The sequence below is a fragment of the Rhinoraja longicauda genome, chromosome 18, assembly GCF_053455715.1.
Source record: "Rhinoraja longicauda isolate Sanriku21f chromosome 18, sRhiLon1.1, whole genome shotgun sequence".
Taxonomy (NCBI): Eukaryota; Metazoa; Chordata; class Chondrichthyes; order Rajiformes; family Arhynchobatidae; genus Rhinoraja; species Rhinoraja longicauda.
The window spans coordinates 17,493,455-17,512,769 of record NC_135970.1 but is presented as its reverse complement, the minus strand read 5'-3'; the positions used below and the strand labels follow the sequence as shown (position 1 = coordinate 17,512,769).

At 42.4% G+C, this 19,315-nt stretch overlaps 1 protein-coding gene across 1 annotated transcript in view; it reads left to right on the top strand.

The window, feature by feature from the left end:
- Nucleotides 1-3,462: 3,462 nt before the first annotated feature.
- Nucleotides 3,463-19,315, top strand: part of LOC144602083 (tetraspanin-32-like) — a 47,779-nt gene continuing 31,926 nt past the window's right edge. Inside the window, exons 1-3 of the mRNA XM_078414777.1 lie at nt 3,463-3,558; nt 6,163-6,277; nt 12,646-12,743. Coding sequence (XP_078270903.1) covers nt 3,493-3,558; nt 6,163-6,277; nt 12,646-12,743 — 279 coding nt within the window. The 5' untranslated portion in view covers nt 3,463-3,492. The remainder of the gene's footprint in view (nt 3,559-6,162; nt 6,278-12,645; nt 12,744-19,315) is intronic.

Sequence of the window (19,315 nt, the reverse complement as noted above, 5' to 3'; positions counted from 1 at the left end):
CCATCCATTTATGTCATCTCTTTCTCTGAACCCACTTTGCCTAAAAAAAACCCTGAGGGAAATCAACTAAAATGTATGGATTAGCATTTATCTTGTGTATACATATCTAGCAGTACAGAAATCATTGCATAATCAGTAGGTGGTATTGTAATTCCCATATAGAGTGAGTAATTGCTTTGGTTACAGCCATGAATGTGGCATTCATATTAGTTTAGTTGAGTTTATTGTCACGTGTACCGACGTACAGTGAATAGCTTTTGTTGCATGCTATCCAGTCAGCGGAAAGACGATACATGATTACAATCATGCCATCCACAGTGTACAGATGCATGATAAAGGGAATAACGTTTAGTGCAAGACAAAGTCCAGTAAAGTCTGAATACAGATAGTCTGAGGGTCTCCTGTGAGGTAGATAGTAATCAGGACCATTCCCTAGTTGTTAAACTTATATGATTTAATATAAATCAACTGGGTTGACACTGAGCAGTTGCCAAGATTATATTGATGTTCCCAAAACAGTTTAATCATTACATCTGCATGGATGGAACAATGTTTGGCCGTCTATATATGAGTGTATGATGTGATTACTTTGTGAATCAGAGTTTAACTTTGCCAGTGTAGTTATCTCTGTATACTCAAGCTGTTATGGTTGGGTGCACAACATGACCCATGCGATTGTACCTGCGTGCACAGGGCAATCAGCACCATTATGTCTGGATACATTGTCCAGTGAGGATGGTAATCAGCTTCATTATAATCAGACTAATGAGGTCTTTGGGGCCAGCAACAATGGAGGAGGTAGGGAGAGTGCCATTGCTAAATGCTGCCCAGAAGTTTCAATTGTGATAGGCGTTCAATTTGATTTATTATTTCATCTAATTATTCTCTAATTGGATTGAATCTCATTACTCCCTGCAAAGCTTAGTTAGTCAATATGTCGCACAACTTAGAGACCTGAGGGTCTTACATTTAATTCTCAGAGTTCATTGATGGAATGAAGTGTGATATGTGGAGCAGTGGGAGCATTTATAGTTGGTCTTTGTAAGGCAGAGAAATATGGACCATCCAGTATGGTTGAACTTGAATAATGTGCACGTATGGATCTCAGTTTAGAAGTAGAGGCTCAAGGAAATGCAGACGCTGGTTTACAAAAAAAGACACAAAATGCTGGAGTAACTCAGCAGTCAGGCAGCATCTCTGGAGTACATGGATAGGCGATGTTTCAGGTCAGGGGACTTTTCTTCAGTCTGAAAAGGAGTCCCGATCTGAAATGTCACCTATCCATGTTTTCCAGAGATGCTGCCTGACCCGCTCTTTTACTCCAGCATTTTGTATCTTTTTCAGTTTAGAAGTCCATTGATTTGCAATGTTGCCAAAATGGCAGTCCTCAAGTTTTCATCTCACTGAGAAGCAAATGCTTCCGATGCTGCCGGATGGATTGGCTGCTGTAAATTCAGGGGATCGGAACAGTTGCTTTCTCTAGTGGCACTTCTCAGCTGACAACTCAAAAGGTGTGTCTGAGGTCTTCTGGTTGTCTTGCCCAAGTGATTACTCTTCACTTACTCACTTTCGTACTTTCGTCACAGTCACTCAACTGGTAGTGGGCGGGCAAGACTGAGGCCCGGTCAATGCTCACCAGGGCGACTGTGAAAGGCCTCCAAACTTGGCTCCTACGCCCTGAGAAAGCGCCCTAAGGTCCTGTGATCACCAAGGTCCTGTGGCAGCTGCATGGAATGGTAAAGGAAGGAGCAGAAGGTGCCAACTGGCTCCTATTCCATCAATCCAGTGCCACCACGACACTGAGCCTATATGTGAGTTGCACATCTCCTTGTGCCCAGTTTGGACGTTTATGGGACTTGGAAGTTGGAAAATGGTGCTGGAATGTGGAGACTCTCTCTATTACTCCACAAGAGGATCTATTGTACTTGTGTATTGAATGATTTGATGGATTGTATGCTGTTGAACAAGTATTTCTCTGTATCTGTCCATGTGACAATAAATAAACCATTGTAATGACCATAACAAGCTCAGTGTTTCCCTGGATGCAATGAATGACCAAATGAATGAGGAATAAGAGTGGGGCAATATTGGGAATAAGGAAAAAGCAGAATGCAAGCATATTTTGTTTGCAACTAGAAGTGCAATCAGAAGCAAATAGCACCACCTGCTGACAGCACATTGGAAACATAATACCATCACATCTTAAGAAAAATATAATTTTATATAGCCTGTGATAACAGATGGATTTCATAAAGCTGACAGTTTCCACATGATCAACATAGATGCATTAAATCATCTGGTCACCAAATCACGCTTACCAACAAGCTTCCAGACAAAAGACCTCCAGAGGTGTAATTTTTAAAAACAACAACGATCTAATACTAGAAACAAAGAACTGCTGATGCTGGTTTACACAAAAGGACACAAAGTGCTGGAACAACTCAGCAGGTTAAACATAGGTGCAGGAGGAGGCCATTTGGGCCTTCGAGCCAGCACCACCATGAGGCAACACCATTGGCGAACATGGATAGGTGACGTTTCAGCACCAACTAGTTAATAAATGAAGGTACAAGGAACTGCAGGTGCTTAATTCTTGAGTAAAATCTTGAGGTCTTCACTCTGAAGAGGGGTCCCAACCTGAAGCTCACCTGTCCATTCTCTTCACAGATGCTGCCTGACCCGCCGAGTTCCTCCAGCACTTTGCGTTTTAGTTAATAAATGAATGTGGGTGGTGAGCAAAAAAACATGATGTGCTGGGTGTGAGATACCAAAACAAAGAGAATGCAGCAAATACCCAGTCAATCGGGCAGCATCCATGGAGAGAGGAAACACTGAGGTAATCTTACAGATGGATGAACCCATCAGCTCTGACACATAAAGGAAAGATGGGTTATTATCTCCCACAATAATCCCAACTAGACTTTACTTCTGTATCCAACGTATCACACACACTATAACAATGCTTTTCTAACACTAACCTCAATTATGAACTATGGCCTGTCTTTGGATGAGCTAAGGACTTGGGGGAAGGGTATTTTTTGTTTAACTTTAATGATTTTTTGTTTAACTTTAATGATTTTTTGTTTGTTTCATGCTATATATGTGCATTTTGTATATAGGCCTGTTGTACTGCTGCAAGTAAGAACGTTATTGTTCCGTTGTCTGTACATATGACAATTAAACACTCTTGACTCTTGGGAGGATTGCCCGGTGCATCCGAGAAGGATATTAAGTTTGCCAATTTGAGGACCAAATGTGATGTGTTATCTGTGTGGATTGCCGGGCAAGAGCTTTGGTAGATGGGTAAAGGGATAAATATCCGGATTCACACTTGTATATGCCTTCAGTTAAATACCGACATACAAGTCCCGCCCCACAACATGAACAGCGACAGCGAGCCGAGCTGGGCTGATCCATGTCAGACCGAGCTGTCAGGTTACGGGACAGTCCACGCCATTGTGTAACTTGCGGGAAGTGAACGGAGCTGCTAACATGGGGATCGATCGGCTGATCAGAGCCACTAAATACCAGCTACTGGGCATCAGTCTCATCGTCGTGGTAAATGTTTAAGATACGTATAGTAATAGTAGTGGTAGCATTAATAATATCCAGTTAGTTCTGAAGTTCAGTAATAGTTGATCGGTCGCGTTTAAACAACGAAAATTGAAGTCCATTATTTTATTTAAATAATTTTGTTTTACTTCCAACCTATTTCCTTAGCAAGCATAGGAACTCCTGGAATAGCAAACGGATACTGGTGACGTACATGTAGAGTTTCCTCAGTATTTGAAACGTTTAAAATGCTGATTCAACTTTTCTTTTTAAGCCTCCACCGTCCCCCATCGTTTTCTCTTCACTCTTGGGGATGTTACTTGTGAACCTAGTAGCCAGGGATCGTTCACCTTGGGGAAGGCCACTGCTAGACAATGGCTTCTTCTTGCCGATCTATCCATGAACAGGGTGGCCAATGTTGACCGCTACCCTATTTCCAAATTCGCAGGATGAAATAAGAGATCAGGTGGCGAGTCTTTAACCTGGCTATATGCCGCCTCTTGCAGCGTGATCATAAAGCACAATTCCTCAAGTTCAGTTTGGACACATTTCAGCCTTCAATACTTCATGTCCAGTTCTCCAACTTTTGAAATTTCACTCTTTTTTCGCCTAAAACAGATCTTGTCATTTCTGACTGTCATCAACTTTGGCTCAGTTTTTTGTACCGTCTGATCTGCTAGACATATTCCATAGACTTACCATTAACAACAAATTATATAGACCAAGAAGCTGAATCTGATCTTATCTGCTTCTGACTACCACATTACATCGACTGGTTATATTCCTTTTGTTCTACCCATCCTTCACCCAGCTTCTCTGCTATTTAAAACAAATTAGAGTCATAAAGTCACATTGATGTACGCAAAGACTGGCGTTCAAGTCCATAATTCCTTAAAAGTGGCCACGCAGTTACATAGTTAGTGAAGAAGTCATGTGGCATGCTTGCCTTCATATGTGAGAGCTTTGAATATAAAAGTTGGATGTTATACTGCAACATTACAAAACACTGCAGAAATTGCAGATGCAGATTTATACCAAAGATACAGACAAAGTGCTGGAGTCACTCAGTGGGTCAGGCAGCACCTCAGTAGAAAAAGGATAGATGACGTTTCGTGTCGGGGCCCTTCTTCCGTTTAGCAAACGTCCCTCTCAGTTAGCTGTCGAACAAATAGGAACAGGAGCTGAGCTTACACGTTTCCATTTGTAACATCCAGTTACCATTCTTTCCACTTGGTCTGTCTGGTAAAGGCATGAGACAACGGAGATGGATTGAACATTCCCAGCTTTTCCATGAATATCTAAAAAATTCCACAAATACAAGCCCTGTATTATATTTCTGCATCCAAGTCCACATACTTGCATCAAAGTCCACATACTTGCATCAAAGTCTTTAGACCTTTACTTTAGACTTTAGAGATACAGTGCAGAAACAGACTTTCAGCCCATCGAGTCTGCGCCGACCAGTAATACTCTGTACACTAGCACTATCCTACACACTAGGAACAATTCTACTGAAGTTAATTAACCTACAAATCTGTACGTCTTTGGAATGTGGGAAGAAAACAGAGCACCTGAAGAAAACCCACACAATCACATGGCATGGGTTCTGGTGAGTTTAAAAGCTACAAGGAATCAGGGCCACAGTGAGTTTAAAAATAATGTGGATAGAAAATCCTGGTAAATTCAAGGGATTACACAAAACAAAACCAGGTGAGCCAGATGCTGGACTAACAGGGTTTCTGAAAAATAGTGAATGAATGAAGTTTTACTGCATAATGTAGCATGGTTTTATTTACTAATCCATTCCTTTAAGTTTACCTTTCTTACTATACCCCACAGTCAGTCCCTGTTCAGAAACCCTGATAGGATGCAACTGTCATAATCAGTAAGACATTACCTCTCTATGCTTGGAGTGAAAAAAAATTAGACTCATTTTGAAATTAAACTATTTTATCCAGCATTATGTTTCAAAGGAAGAAGGTTAAAAACCACAAAAACATTTTTTTCCTAAAAAAACTTTTTGAACCAAAAGGAAGTGGAAAGATTTATTTCAAAAAAAGATGAAATTCACGTTTAGGTTCCCTTTGGTTATTTGGGTTTACCAACATGCTCAGGGCAGAATTTTTTTAAATTACGGATCCAGTGGTAAAGAGGTAATATATATTTCAATAAAAGGAAGCAGTCAGCTTGTCAGAATCTAATTAATTATGTTTTGTAGGAAGGAGTTGTACATCGTATTATGCCATCCCTTGGCAATGAATAGATGTGCTGTGAAGCTTTGTAAAGCTTTGCAATATATAACAAAAAACACATGTCGCATAAAAATAGTCATGAATGTTTTTCTCTTTCCCGAAGAACGAACAGATATTAAAAAAAGCCTTTGGCAAGTGATTTGCATGAAACAAAATAATGTCTTTCGTGAGCTATTTGGAGAGGAAGTTGGAGGGCGGTGGGGTGGGAGTGGGGAAGGGGGGGGTGGGGGGGAGGGGGTGGAAGCAAAGATTAAATAAAATGTTTACTTTATCATCATTGATGTCTTGTAATGAATGATTTTGCTCTGACTGGAATCTATCATCTCATTACTTTGCCCTTGGTTGTGTTTTGTTTTAGTTCCTTGGAGTTGCGCTTGCTGCAGTGACCTTGTGGACCTGCTTCAATGATAAGTTTTATATTATCCGCAATGTCACAATTGAAAACAACCGATATGCTAGGATGCATGATCTGGGTGAGTTTACTTGCAGACAGCTGAAAAATGGACATCCTGAATGAGACCACTCTTCAATCCTAATGAATACATAGCCTGCTAATGTATCACTGCTCAGGAGATAACAGAATGTAGTTAAAATAATGCGATTGCAATAACTTTATAATTTAATCTACTTAATTATTCATTCTCAATAGAAGCTAAATTAAATCTAGAATGAGGATTGCATGTGCTTTGTGATCGGAATCACTAAATATCAACACTATGAATATTAACTTTCAATTACAACACTAATACAATGGAAAACATCGGATTTTTACTTTAGACTTTGGGCTTTAGATATATATAGCGTGGAAACAGGCCCTTCGGCCCATCGTGTCCGTACCGACCAGAAATTCCCATACACTAACCTACTCCATTAGGGACAATTTCATCAAAGCCAATTAACCTACAAACCTGTACATCTTGCATGGGAGGAAACCGGAGCACACAGAGAAAACCCACAGTCACAAGGAGAACGTTCAAACTCCGTACGGACCGCACCCATGGTCAGGTCAAACATGGGTTTTTGGTGCTGTAAGGCAGCAACTCAACCGCTGCGCCACTGTGCCACCCTTGGACAGGAGATAGATATTGATCTGAAAACGTTACATTTTTTAAACTTACTTGTTCATGGGATATGGAAAAACTGACATATATTATTAATTCCTAATTGCTCCTGGCTGATTCACATAGAGACCTGGCTGAGTAAAGAAGGCTGGTTTCTTTGGCTGACGGATATTAATAGGCTAAATGGTTTTTTAAAAGTAGTAGTTTCATGGCTACTAGTATTGCCATTTCTTTTGCTCAGACTTTGGTTAATTGTTTAATTGTGTAGACAGAGGAGATTAATTTAATTTGACATTGTGTTCGGCAAGGATATTCTGGGCCAAAGGGTCTGTTTCTGTGCTATGTCCTCTATGTTCTACATATTTAAAAGCCCCCATTCCTGTTGTGGAATTCAAGCTCATGTCTTTAGAACAAAGCTCTACAACTCTGATTGGCTGCTTGCCTGATAACTTAAACCTTACCCATATCTAACTCATACTCATAGAATGGAAGTCTTCTGTCTCTGGTGTCAACAGTTTGTCATGAAGTGAGATGCAATAATTTCCAGAAATAACATGTCGAAAAGTTGCAAAATGACACAATGGCTAAAAACATCAAATACTGATTCAGAGCTGGAAAATTAGGAAGGGCAATTAAAAGATTGGCTAAAGAAATATGATTTACAGGAGAGTTGTGTAGGAATAAAAACAGTAAACAGGTTTGGGGAGATGGTTTCAGAGCATGTCAAGCTTCATCTCAGTGAAGGGTACCCGAGTAAAGGGCATGGTATTTAGAACACACATCTCAAATGATTGTTCATTGCTAAAGGCTACTGAGACATAAATTGGAGCCATGAAAAGAATTAAAGATAAGAATTTTAAATATAAACCCTTAGAGGGCTGTGGGGCACGGTAAATCAGGAAGAAAGGAGCCGGGCAGAGCTCGGCAGGGATAAATGCAACAGTCATTGATTCAATTGAAATCTACGGGAGGTGGAAGATCGGGAAACACAAAAGCCGACTATTGACTGAAGCCTCTCTGGAGAGGGCGGCACAGTGGCGCAGTTGTAGAGTTGCTGCCGTACAGCTCAGCGACCCGAGTTGAATCCTAACTACGGCTGTTGTTTGTACAGAGTTTGTGCGTTCTATCCGTGACCGTGTGGGGTTTTTTTTGGCCACTCTGGTATCCTCCCACACTCAAAAGACATACAGGTTTGTAGATTAATTGGCTTTGGTGAATTGTAAAATGTCCCGCAGGAGGAAGAAGGAGAACCTGGAGAAAATCCATGTGGTCACAGATAGAACGTACAAACTCCATACAGACAGCACTCATAGTCAGGATCGAATCTGGTTCTCTGTAAGGCAATGTAAGGCAGCAATTCTATCACTGCGCCACTGTACCACCCCCACTGTAACAAACTATCTCTAGTTTATACACATGGAATTTAATACACTCCAGCTAGTCTATTGTTCTTTCTGTGGAGCATTATCCAGCTGCAGGATAGATTCATCCAACATTCCCTGACAGGGTTAAAAAATGCAACTGAAAGTGTTGAATGTGTTATCGGAGGGGCCTGTTCTCTGTTATCTCTCTGTGTTTCCTTCGTAAGTACTGATTCTGTTATCAGACGCAGGCAGCTCTGCAACACCAATTATCCCAGTTATTTTTCTTCATGTCAGTGGCCCCTGTGAATTTTGAGCAGAGTTGAGAGAGCTGGTGTAGTTTGAGTTGTTTACTCCGCGCCCTGTAGTAATATCTAATTGATAGTTCTCCTCTTGAGCTCGCGGCGAGGTGGGAAAATCGTGTGCATTGGAGATTATCTTGTTTTTCTCTGATCTTGGGCAGACACCAGTTTTCTCTGTTAGGGCCAAAGATACTAGAGGAGTAAGATGAACCACTCCGTACTACACTGAAGTGCAGTACGCAAAGGAGCGTAACGTCCGCCATTTTAGTAAGCAAAACCCGCCGTTCGCTCTGCCTCTCGTAGTGCAATCAATGTTTTGGGGGAACAGTATGTGTGATGATACCATTAAAATGCAGAATGTATCTCATCTATCAATTCACAGATTTTTGTTATTTTTCTTTTAAAATGTTTCTGCAAGTTTCTGCCAACTAAAATGGCGCCATGACATACTTTGGTTTTTAGGTTCGAGTGGTCTATCTTGCTCTGCTCTATTATCTTTGGTTAGGGCTAGAGTTGGCAGACATATGTCAAATGATAATACTCAACCTCCTTTTTGTTCAAGAAATAACGTTTCCAATGGACATTGAAATATTCCTCAAAACCATTATTTTATTCATTCAGGGCATGTAGACATGGCATGCAGACCTGTATATATTTTTTGTCCATTCTTAATTTCTGTTCATATGCAAGTGGGAACTCCTTTCTTGAATAGATGCAAACCTTATGGTTAAGATATACAGAGACTAAAGAAGTTCATTCAAGAACACTGAAGTAAATGTTACCTATATCTAGGCCGGGGATGTGGACACATTCTCGGTGTCCGAGCATGAGGTGAGGTGGGCTCTGACGCGTGTGAACACGAGGAAAGCTGGAGGCCCAGATGGTATATCTGGGCGAGTACTAAAGTCTTGTGCTACTCAGCTTGCTCCAGTGCTCACCACAATATCCAACCTCTCCTTGGCAAAGTCCGTGGTCCCTGCATGCTTCAAAAGATCCATCATTGTACCGGTGCCAAAGAATGCCTCTCCAGCGTGTTTAAATGACTACCGACCGGTGGCCCTCACCTCGGTTGTCATGAAATGCTTTGAGAGGCTAGTCAAGAAGCACATCTGCGCCCTCCTTCCTTGCAACATGGACCCACTACAGTTCGCATACCGTCCGAACAGGTCCACGGATGATGCGGTCTCCCAGGTTCTACACACCGCTCTCTCTCATCTGGACAGCCAGGGGGGCTATGTGAGGATGCTGTTCATTGACTTTAGTTCAGCATTCAACACAATAGTCCCCAGCAGACTGGTTGAGAAGCTGCTGGAACTGGGGCTTAGCACCTCTCTGTGTGCCTGGGTCCTGGACTTTCTCACTGCCAGGCCCCAAGTGGTCAGGATGGGGGAACACACATCTAGCTCCCTCACCCTGAACATAGGATCCCCCCAGGGCTGCGTCCTTAGCCCCCTACTGTACTCCCTGTACACACATGACTGTGGGGCCAGGTTCAGCTCAAACTCCATCATCAAGTTTGCTGATGACACTGTGGTGGTGGGCCGGATCTCCAACAACGATGAGAAGGCCTACCGGGAGGAGGTGGCTGATCTGGCACTCTGGTGTCAGGACAATAGCCTCCTCTTGAATGTCACTAAAACAAAGGAGCTGATTGTGGACTTCAGAAGGGCTAAACATCCAAGGACGTATACGCCACTGGAGATAAATGGGTCTATTGTGGATAGGGTGAGCAGTTTTAAATACTTGGGAGTCCGCATCGCAGAGGATCTGACGTGGGCAACGCACATTGCCGCACTGGTGGGTAAGGCTAAGCAGCGCCTTTACCACCTTAGACAACTGAGGAAATTCAGAGTGTCTCTGAGGATCCTTCATTGCTTCTACTCTGGGGCTGTAGAGAGCATCCTGTCCGGCAACATTACAGTCTGGTTTGGGAACAGCTCTGCCCAGGACAGGATGGCCCTGCAGAGAGTAGTGCGTTCGGCAGAACGCACCATGGGAACTACACTCGTCCCCCTGCAGGACCTATACATCAGGAGGTGCAGATCCAGAGCAAGCAAGATCATGAGGGACCCCTGCCACCCCGGTAACGGACTGTTCCAGATGCTACGATCAGGCAAACGCCTCCGCTGTCACGCTGTGAAAACGGAGAGGATGAGACGGAGCTTCTTCCCACAGGCCATCAGGACTGTCAACTTTTATAACCCCAGAGACTAAATTTTTGTCGACACTAATAGTAACTTATTAACTTTATTTATATGCTGTAACTGTAATTCTTTTTGTGCACAACCCGCAGGCATTGCCACTTTCATTTCACTGCACATCGTGTATGTGTATGTGACAAATAAATTTGACTTGACTTGAATAGTTTGTGACAAGAAGGCAACTCAATGGTAATGCGACTTTGCATTTGCTGCCCTTTTTTTTGTTTCAATTCAGTGTTGACGTTTGCATCTCAAGGGCAGGATAGTCGGTATTATGCTTTTATTCTTCAGAGGAATAAACACACATGTTCTCATACATCGGTGTTGCTTTAACCGGAAGTGAAGACTTTTATTTTGTTTTCATATGCATTTGATATCTGGTACACCGGAAGTGACGTCAGTATAAGAGCACAGTTAAACAGTTTCGGTTTAACATCCAACACAGAGCAGAAAATGAACACACAACAAAAACTGTGCAAAAACTCTTCACCCATTCTGTATACATTCAATCGTGTCATACTCAGTGGTGTTTGCACCTATCTTTAAACAAAACACTCTTTTCCACTCATGTAGCCCCCATCTTGATCTTCAAAGAGGTACAACAGCAGGTTTAGAATGCATCATTAAATTAATCCCGGGGACTTGCTGTGTGTTTTGACATACAACGCACCTTGCATCTATGGTGAGCAATGAATGATTAAGGAGGTGGATGGAGTTCTACTCAATCAAACTGTTTGTTCCCGGTTGGCATAGAGCATCTTAAATGTGGTGTGAATTAGAATAAACTTGTTTAAAAAATGAGATATAAATGGACATGGGCGGATATATTCCATCATCTCAACTGTGCTTGGCAACTTGGGAGCGGCGAAAAGTAATATTTCTCCTTGAGGCCAGGTCAGTTTCAGCAGTGAGTGAGCAGCTGAGGAGGAACAGTGTGGGAGAGTCAAAACGTAGTCAGGAGTCAAGAGAGTCAAGAGAGTCAAGAGTGTTTTATTGTCATATGTCCCAACAGAACAATGAAATTCTTGCAGCAGTACAACAGAATATGTAAACATAGTAGGTAAATATAATATTCTGTAAACAATATAATAAACAAAAAAAGGTTTAGTATATACATTACATACACACACCTATGCACACACATAAAAACAAACAAACAATTATAGTGCAAAAAGACAAAACCAATGCCCCCAAATCTATGTAGTTCACAGCTTATTTAGAGATTGTGGTGTTTAATAACCTAATGGCTGTAGGGAAGAAGCTGTTTCTGAACCGGGACATCACTGTTTTCAGATTCCTATAACTTTTTCCCAATGGCAGATGTGAAATGAGTGTGTGGCCAGGGTGGTATGGCTGATGCTGTGTGGGAGTGAGTGTTCCTGGTGGTGTGTAAAAGGGAGGCAGGCACTAATGGAGCAGCTATTTGGGAGAGGCTATGTTAGAAGAGGCTGTGTTGGGAGAGACTCTGCTGTGAATTTAGTGCAGAGAGCATTGGAATACCCTGTGGCCATTCCCCTCGAAAACAAGTATCCCTTTGAAAATTGTTGTGGGAGATGAATGTTCAGAAGAGATTAGAGTAGACCCGATGGACTGAATGGCCTAATTCTGCTCCAATGAGTTATGAACTAATGAAAACAGTACCAGCTCCTTCGATTTAATGGTCTCCGTGGGTCTGATTTATTTATGCTATGTGTTCAAGACTGCCGTACCTCATCTCTTTGAATGTCACATCGAGTAGACAATAGATGATTCAGCCCATCATTCTACCCAAGCTTGAAAAATTAATGGCCTGTGTTTAACCTGATCCATTCTATGCAATTTGTGAACTGCGGAAAAGATGGTGAGACTTCTGTGAGAGGTGCTCATCCAGTCTTCAACACGTTCAAAGCACTCATGTTCCTTGTCTCTCTCCACAGCCGTGCACAGTAGCTTGGCCATCAGCACCTTTCTTGCCCTGCTGGGGATCATCACTCTGATCGGAATTGTTAAGGAATCAGAGTTGTTGCTCAGTGTGGTAAGTGACAATGGTGAATAAATAGTCCAGCCTAGAAATTGTTCGGCATGTGAAATGTCCACTATCAGGGCTCTCTGCAGTCAAGTTTCAGTTTCTTATTCAGGCGACGTGCAAAGCAATGACTGTCGGACCTTCAGAGTGGTGACTGACTGTGACTGCTGGAATAGTGAATGCTTTTAAGAGGTTGTCATTGAACCTCAGCTTACCTGTGTTGATTTCCTGCACTGGCAGAAACACTTAAAGTAGTTGCTTTCAGTCGGAACCACTACTTCAATTGGTGAGTTAACATGGTACCCAACCAGAACCAGCAGCACGGACAAAGCAATGGGAATACCTCTCCCACTCAGAATAAAATGACATTACTTTCGAAAGGGGATGAGGAGGAATTTACTTAGCAAAACGGTGATGGATCTGTGGAATTCATTGCCACAGATGGTTGTGGAGGCCAAGTCAATAGATATTTTTAAAGCAGAGATTTACAAATTCTTGATTAGTAATGGTGTCAAAGATTATGGGGAGAAGGCAGGAGAATGGGGTTGAGAGGGAAAAATAGATCAACCATCATTGAATAGTGAAATACTCAATGGGTCGAATGGCCTAATTCTGCTCCTATGACTTATGAACTTATACAACATAGAATAGAACAGAACAGAACAGCCCATGTTCTTTGGCCGACAATATCTATGCCGAACATGATGCCAAGATAAACCTCTCCAACAACTGAAGATACAAAGCGTTGGAGTAACTCAGCGGGTTAGGCAGCATCTCTGGAGAACATGGCTATTTGACGTTTGGGTTAGGACCCTTCTTCAGACAGATGTTAGACACAAGGAACTGCAGATGCTGGTTTACAATAAAAGACACAAAGCGCTGGAGTAACTCAGTCTGAAGAAGGATCCTGACCTAAAATGCCATCCATCCATGTTCACCAGAAATGCTGTCTGGCCTGCTGAGTTACTCCAGCATTTTGTGTCTTTTTTTGTAAACCAGCATCTGCAGTTCCGAGTGTCTGCATTCTCCAACATCTGGTCTGACATTGCGGCGTCAGAATTGGATACCCAAGAGAAAAATTTACATTTCTGCAAATCTCTCCAAAAAAGGCAAGCTGGAAACATGTGTTTCAGGGGAGAAAATTCCATGGTCGTCTTCGGTGGCAGTCAGAAATAGCAACTTGTGTAAGGATCGCATCTTTAAATCATCCTTGAGCAGGTCTTCAGCCTCTTGTTAAGACCTGAATTTCCCAGTCAATATGCATGTTTTTTATTAAAGTCTGGATGCCCTAGTCTATGGCTTGCTAACCAACATCACCACTGTGTGCCCAGCGACAACATGACAACATTACGTGCATCTAAGCCAGCAGTTCGGTTTCTCGTGGAGTTGTGTGTGCGCGGAATTGCAGATCAATTTTTGTCAACATTTAACACAGAACAGTACAGCATAGTAACAGACCCTTCAGCCCACAATGTCCGTGCCGAATACGATGCCAAGTAAAATTAATCTCCAGTGCCTGCACATGATCCACATCCCTCCATTCCCTGCATATCTATGTACCAATCCTAAAATCTGTTAAAGGTCATTATCGTATCTGGTTCCACCACTACCACTGGCAGCACATTTGAGGCACCCAACACTCTGTGTAAAAAGAAAATGCCTGTTCAGTTCTGCTCTGTGCACTCTGTATTCTTCCAGTGCACAGAGAATAAAAACATAAGCATGCCACTGTCATTTTAATTTACTGGGCATCAGGCAGCTCAACATTGCCAACACCAAACCATCTTGGGGAAAGTAATGATATCCATGAAGAGATAGAAACATTGGGCTTAGGGTAGTAAGTGCGACTTACTTGAAAGAGGCAAAGATTAAGGGGAAAAAAGTATTTGTTTAATTAATGTAATAAATGCTTCACATGGTAAACCTCCTGAATGCATCCAAAAGAATTTAGCCAAAGACTAGATACGTTTCCTCCTGTATGCTGCATACCCAAATGATTCCACAAACTAAAGTATCAATATATCCTCTAGTTTGTGTAATCATTTGGGTATACAGCACTATACAATATATCCTCTGATATGTTAAAATAAATAATCTGTAACTTTGCAAAAAATAAATTTCAAAGAAAAATTAGTCCAGTTTGGAAAGATTAGCACGTATTCAAATCATCATCCTTTACTGAGTATGGATTTTCGTTTTTGTGCTGAGTAAACTCAGAGATTCCAGGGCCAAGTATATGCAGTTAGTGCTGGGTTTAAGTGGACTGCAGCCTGGAAGAATACGAGAGGGCTAATTGCATTTTTTTCCCTCTAGAAACAAGCTGTGACAATTTCCCAAATATGAATAAAACATTGACATATTTCTGACAAGATACATAAATCTCGGGGAATCTCAGGGAATTTGAGTAGTCATCTCAAGTCAAGTCAAGTTTATTTGTCACATACGCATACACGATGTGCAGTGAAATGAAATTGGCAATGCCTGCGGATTGTGCACAAAAAAGAATTACAGTTACAGCATATAAATAAAGTTAATAAAGTTACTATAGTGTAGACAAAATTTAGTCTCTGGAGTTATAAAAGTTGACAGTCCTGATGGCCTGTGGGAAGAAACTCCATCTCATCCTCTCCGTTTTCACAGCGTGACAGCGGAGGCGCTTGCCTGACCGTAGCATCTGGAACAGTCCGTTACTGGGGTGGCAGGGGTCCCTCATAATCTTACTTGCTCTGAATCTGCACCTCCTGATGTATAGGTCCTGCAGGGGGGCGAGTGTAGTTCCCATGGTGCGTTCTGCCGAACGCACTACTCTCTGCAGGGCCATCCTGTCCTGGGCAGAGCTGTTCCCAAACCAGACTGTAATGTTGCCGGACAGGATGCTCTCTACAGCCCCAGAGTAGAAGCAATGAAGGATCCTCAGAGACACTCTGAATTTCCTCAGCTGTCTAAGGTGGTAAAGGCGCTGCTTTGCCTTACCCACCGGTGCGGCAATGTGCGTTGCTCAAGTCAGATCCTCTGTGATGTGGACTCCCAAGTATTTAAAACTGCTCACCCTATCCACAGTAGACCCATTTATCTCCAGTGGCGTATACGTCCTTGGATGTTTAGCCCTTCTAAAGTCCACAATCAGCTCCTTAGTTTTAGTGACATTCAAGAGGAGGCTATTGTCCTGACACCAGAGTGCCAAATCAGCCATCTCCTCCCGGTAGGCCTTCTCATCGTTGTCGGAGATCCGGCCCACCACCACAGTGTCATCAGCAAACTTGATGATGGAGTTTGAGCTGAACCTGGCCCCACAGTCATGTGTGTACAGGGAGTACAGTAGGGGGCTAAGGACGCAACCCTGGGGGATCCTATGTTCAGGGTGAGGGAGCTAGATGTGTGTTCCCCCATCCTGACCACTTGGGGCCTGGCGGTGAGAAAGTCCAGGACCCAGGCACACAGAGGGGTACTAAGCCCCAGTTCCAGCAGCTTCTCAACCAGTCTGCTGGGGACTATTGTGTTAAATGCTGAACTAAAGTCAATGAACAGCATCCTCACATAGCCCCCCTGGCTGTCCAGATGAGAGAGAGCGGTGTGTAGAACCTGGAACCTCATTCTGCAATTCAGTTACATTCCACTAGAGAGGAGTGAAGTCCTTGCTATTAAATACATCTCCACTCTAAATGGAGGATAGACTAGGAATGGCATTAAAGTGGAATAAGATAATATAGTTACATTATTATGGAATCAGTAATTTAATTGTTGGCATTTAGTGCAGACAACAAACCAATTTGGTTCAAAATTTTACAGAATTCAAATTCCAAATAAAATCTCCATGATTTGTTACGTTTAAAAATATCACTTGAAGAGTTAGTTTTGTCATAAAAGTGGCCATGCCACAGACTGAATTAATCACTGTTGTTTCTTTCCATTAACTGTGCTCAATTGCAGGAATTTCGAGTTTCAGTCTTTTAAAAAAAGGTGTACATTTGGAAAATGAATTTAAAAGTAAAATAAGAGCCCAATTTGGAAAGGTCAGAATATATTCAAATCATTATCGTTTCTGAGTATTAATTTACCTTAGAGTCATAGAGTTCTACAGCATGAAAACAGGCCCTTCAGCCAACTCATCCATGCTGACCAGTTAGTCTCATTTGCCTACATTTGGTCCACATCCCTCTAAACCTTTCATATCCATGTACCTGTCCAAGCATCTTTCATATGTTGTTTTTGTACCTGCCTCAACTACCTCCTCTGCCAGCTCGTTCCATATACCCACCGTCGTCTGAGTGAAAAGATGCCCTTCATGTTCCTATTAAATCTTTCCCCTCTCACCTTAAATCTATGATCTCTGGTTCTTGATTCTATTACCCTGGGTAAAAGACTGGGCATTTACCCTATCAATTCCCATCATGATTTTACACATCTATTTCAGATCACCCTCTAGCCTCCTTCAGTCCAAAGAGTAAAGTTCTAGCCTGCTCAACCTTTCCCTATAGCTCAGACCCTCGAGTTCTGGCAAAGTTCTCATTAATATTCTCTATGCTCTTTGTAACTTAACAACATCTTTCCTATAGCAGAGTGACCAAAACTGAACACAATACTTCAAATGCGGCCTCAGCAACATCTTGTACAACTGTAACATAACGTCCCAACTTCTAAACTCAATACCCTGACTGATGAAGGCTAATGTACCAAAAGCCCCTTTTTTACCACGCTATCCACCTGTGATGCCACTTTTTTCCTGAACTGTGCACATATTCCAGATCCTTCTGCTCTGCGTCACTCCCCAGGGCCCTTCCATTCACTGTGAAGGTCCTGCCCTTGTTTGACTTTCCAAAATGCGACACCTCACACTTATCTGCATTGCACTCCATTAGCCATTCTTCAGACAACTTGCCCAGCTGATCATGATCCTGCTGTAATTTTAGATAACCATCTTCATTTCTACGATACCACCTACTTTAGTGTCATCGCCAACTTACTAATCATGCCTTGCACATTCTCATGTAAATCGTTGATATAAATCACAAGCAGCAAAGAGTGCAGCACCGATCTCTGAGGCACACCACTAGTCATGGACCCCCAGTCTGAAAAACAACCTTCCACCACCACCGTCTGCTTAATTCTTGGAAGCAAATTCTCTATCCAGTCAGCTAGCTCTCCCTGGATCCCATGCAATCTAACCTTCCAGAGCAGCCGACCATGCAGAAACTTATCACAGGCCATACTGGAGTCCATATAGACAAAGTCTATGGCCTTGCCCTCATCAACCTTCTTGATTACTTCTTCAAAAGCCTCAATCAAATTTGTGAGGCAGAATCTTCCATGTACAAAACCATATTGATTATCCTTAATCAGCCCCTATCTATCCAAATGCATATATATCTTAGCCCTCAGAATCCTCCCAGTAATATACCAACCACAGATATTATACTCACTGGTCTATAATTCCCAGGTTATTCCTTACAGCCCTTCATAAATAGAGGCACATTAGCCACCCTCCGGACATCCAGCACCTCACCTGTGCCTTACAATGATTCATATATCTCTGTCAGAGCTCCTGCAATTTCTTCTCTAGCTTCCCGCAGTGCCGTCGGGCATATCTGATTATGCCCAGGAGATTTATCTACCTTGATACGTCTAAGGACATCCAGAACCTCTACGACCATAATATGGACTATCCTTAAGACATCTCCATGAACTGTCCCAAGCTCCCAAGTTTTCATGTCTTTCTCCACAGTAAAACCAGAGAAGAAATATTCATTGAAGGTTCCTGTGGCTCCTCACATAGATGGCCACTTTGGTTTCTGAGAGGCCCTATTATCTTTCCAGTCACCCACTTTCCCTTCATACAATTATTAAGGAGAATTCATTTTATCTTATCTGCCAGAGGTGTCTCTTGCCCCTTTTTGCCCTCCTGATTTCCTTTTTACAAAGTGCTCTGCAGTTCCCCTTAACACTTCCAGGGATACACTTGATACATTTGTTTATGCCTGGCCCATGCCTCCTTTTTCTTGAACAGAAACTCAATTTCTCTTGTAATTCAGGCGTCCTGTCTCTCAGCTGCCTTCCTTTTCACATTAACAGGAACACGCATGCTTTGAATGATCATCACCACACTCTTAAAAGCATCACATTTTCTGGATGTCCTTTTGCCTGCAAACAACCTTGTCCAATCAAATTTTGCAAGTTCCTTTTTAATACCATCAAAGTTGGCCTTTTGTCAATTCAGAACCACTTGTGAACCAGCCCTGCCCTTTTCCATAACTATTTAAAAACGAATAAAATTGTGGTCGCTAGCCCCAAAAGGTTCGCCCACCAACACTTCAGTCACTTGCCTTTCCCAATTTTCTAAGAGTCGGTCAAGCTTTGCCCTTTCCCTTGTTAGGCCCCCTACATAGTGACTAAAGAATCTTTCCTGGACCCATTTAACAAATTCCACCCATCTAAGCCCTTGATACTCTGGCAGTCCCAGTCTATATTGAGAAAGTTAGAATCCCCGACGGTGACAGCTCTGTTATGCTTGCTATTGAGCAAACTCAGAACATTCAGGGCCAAGTACGATATGCAGGTTGCACTGGGTTTATGTGGACTGCAGC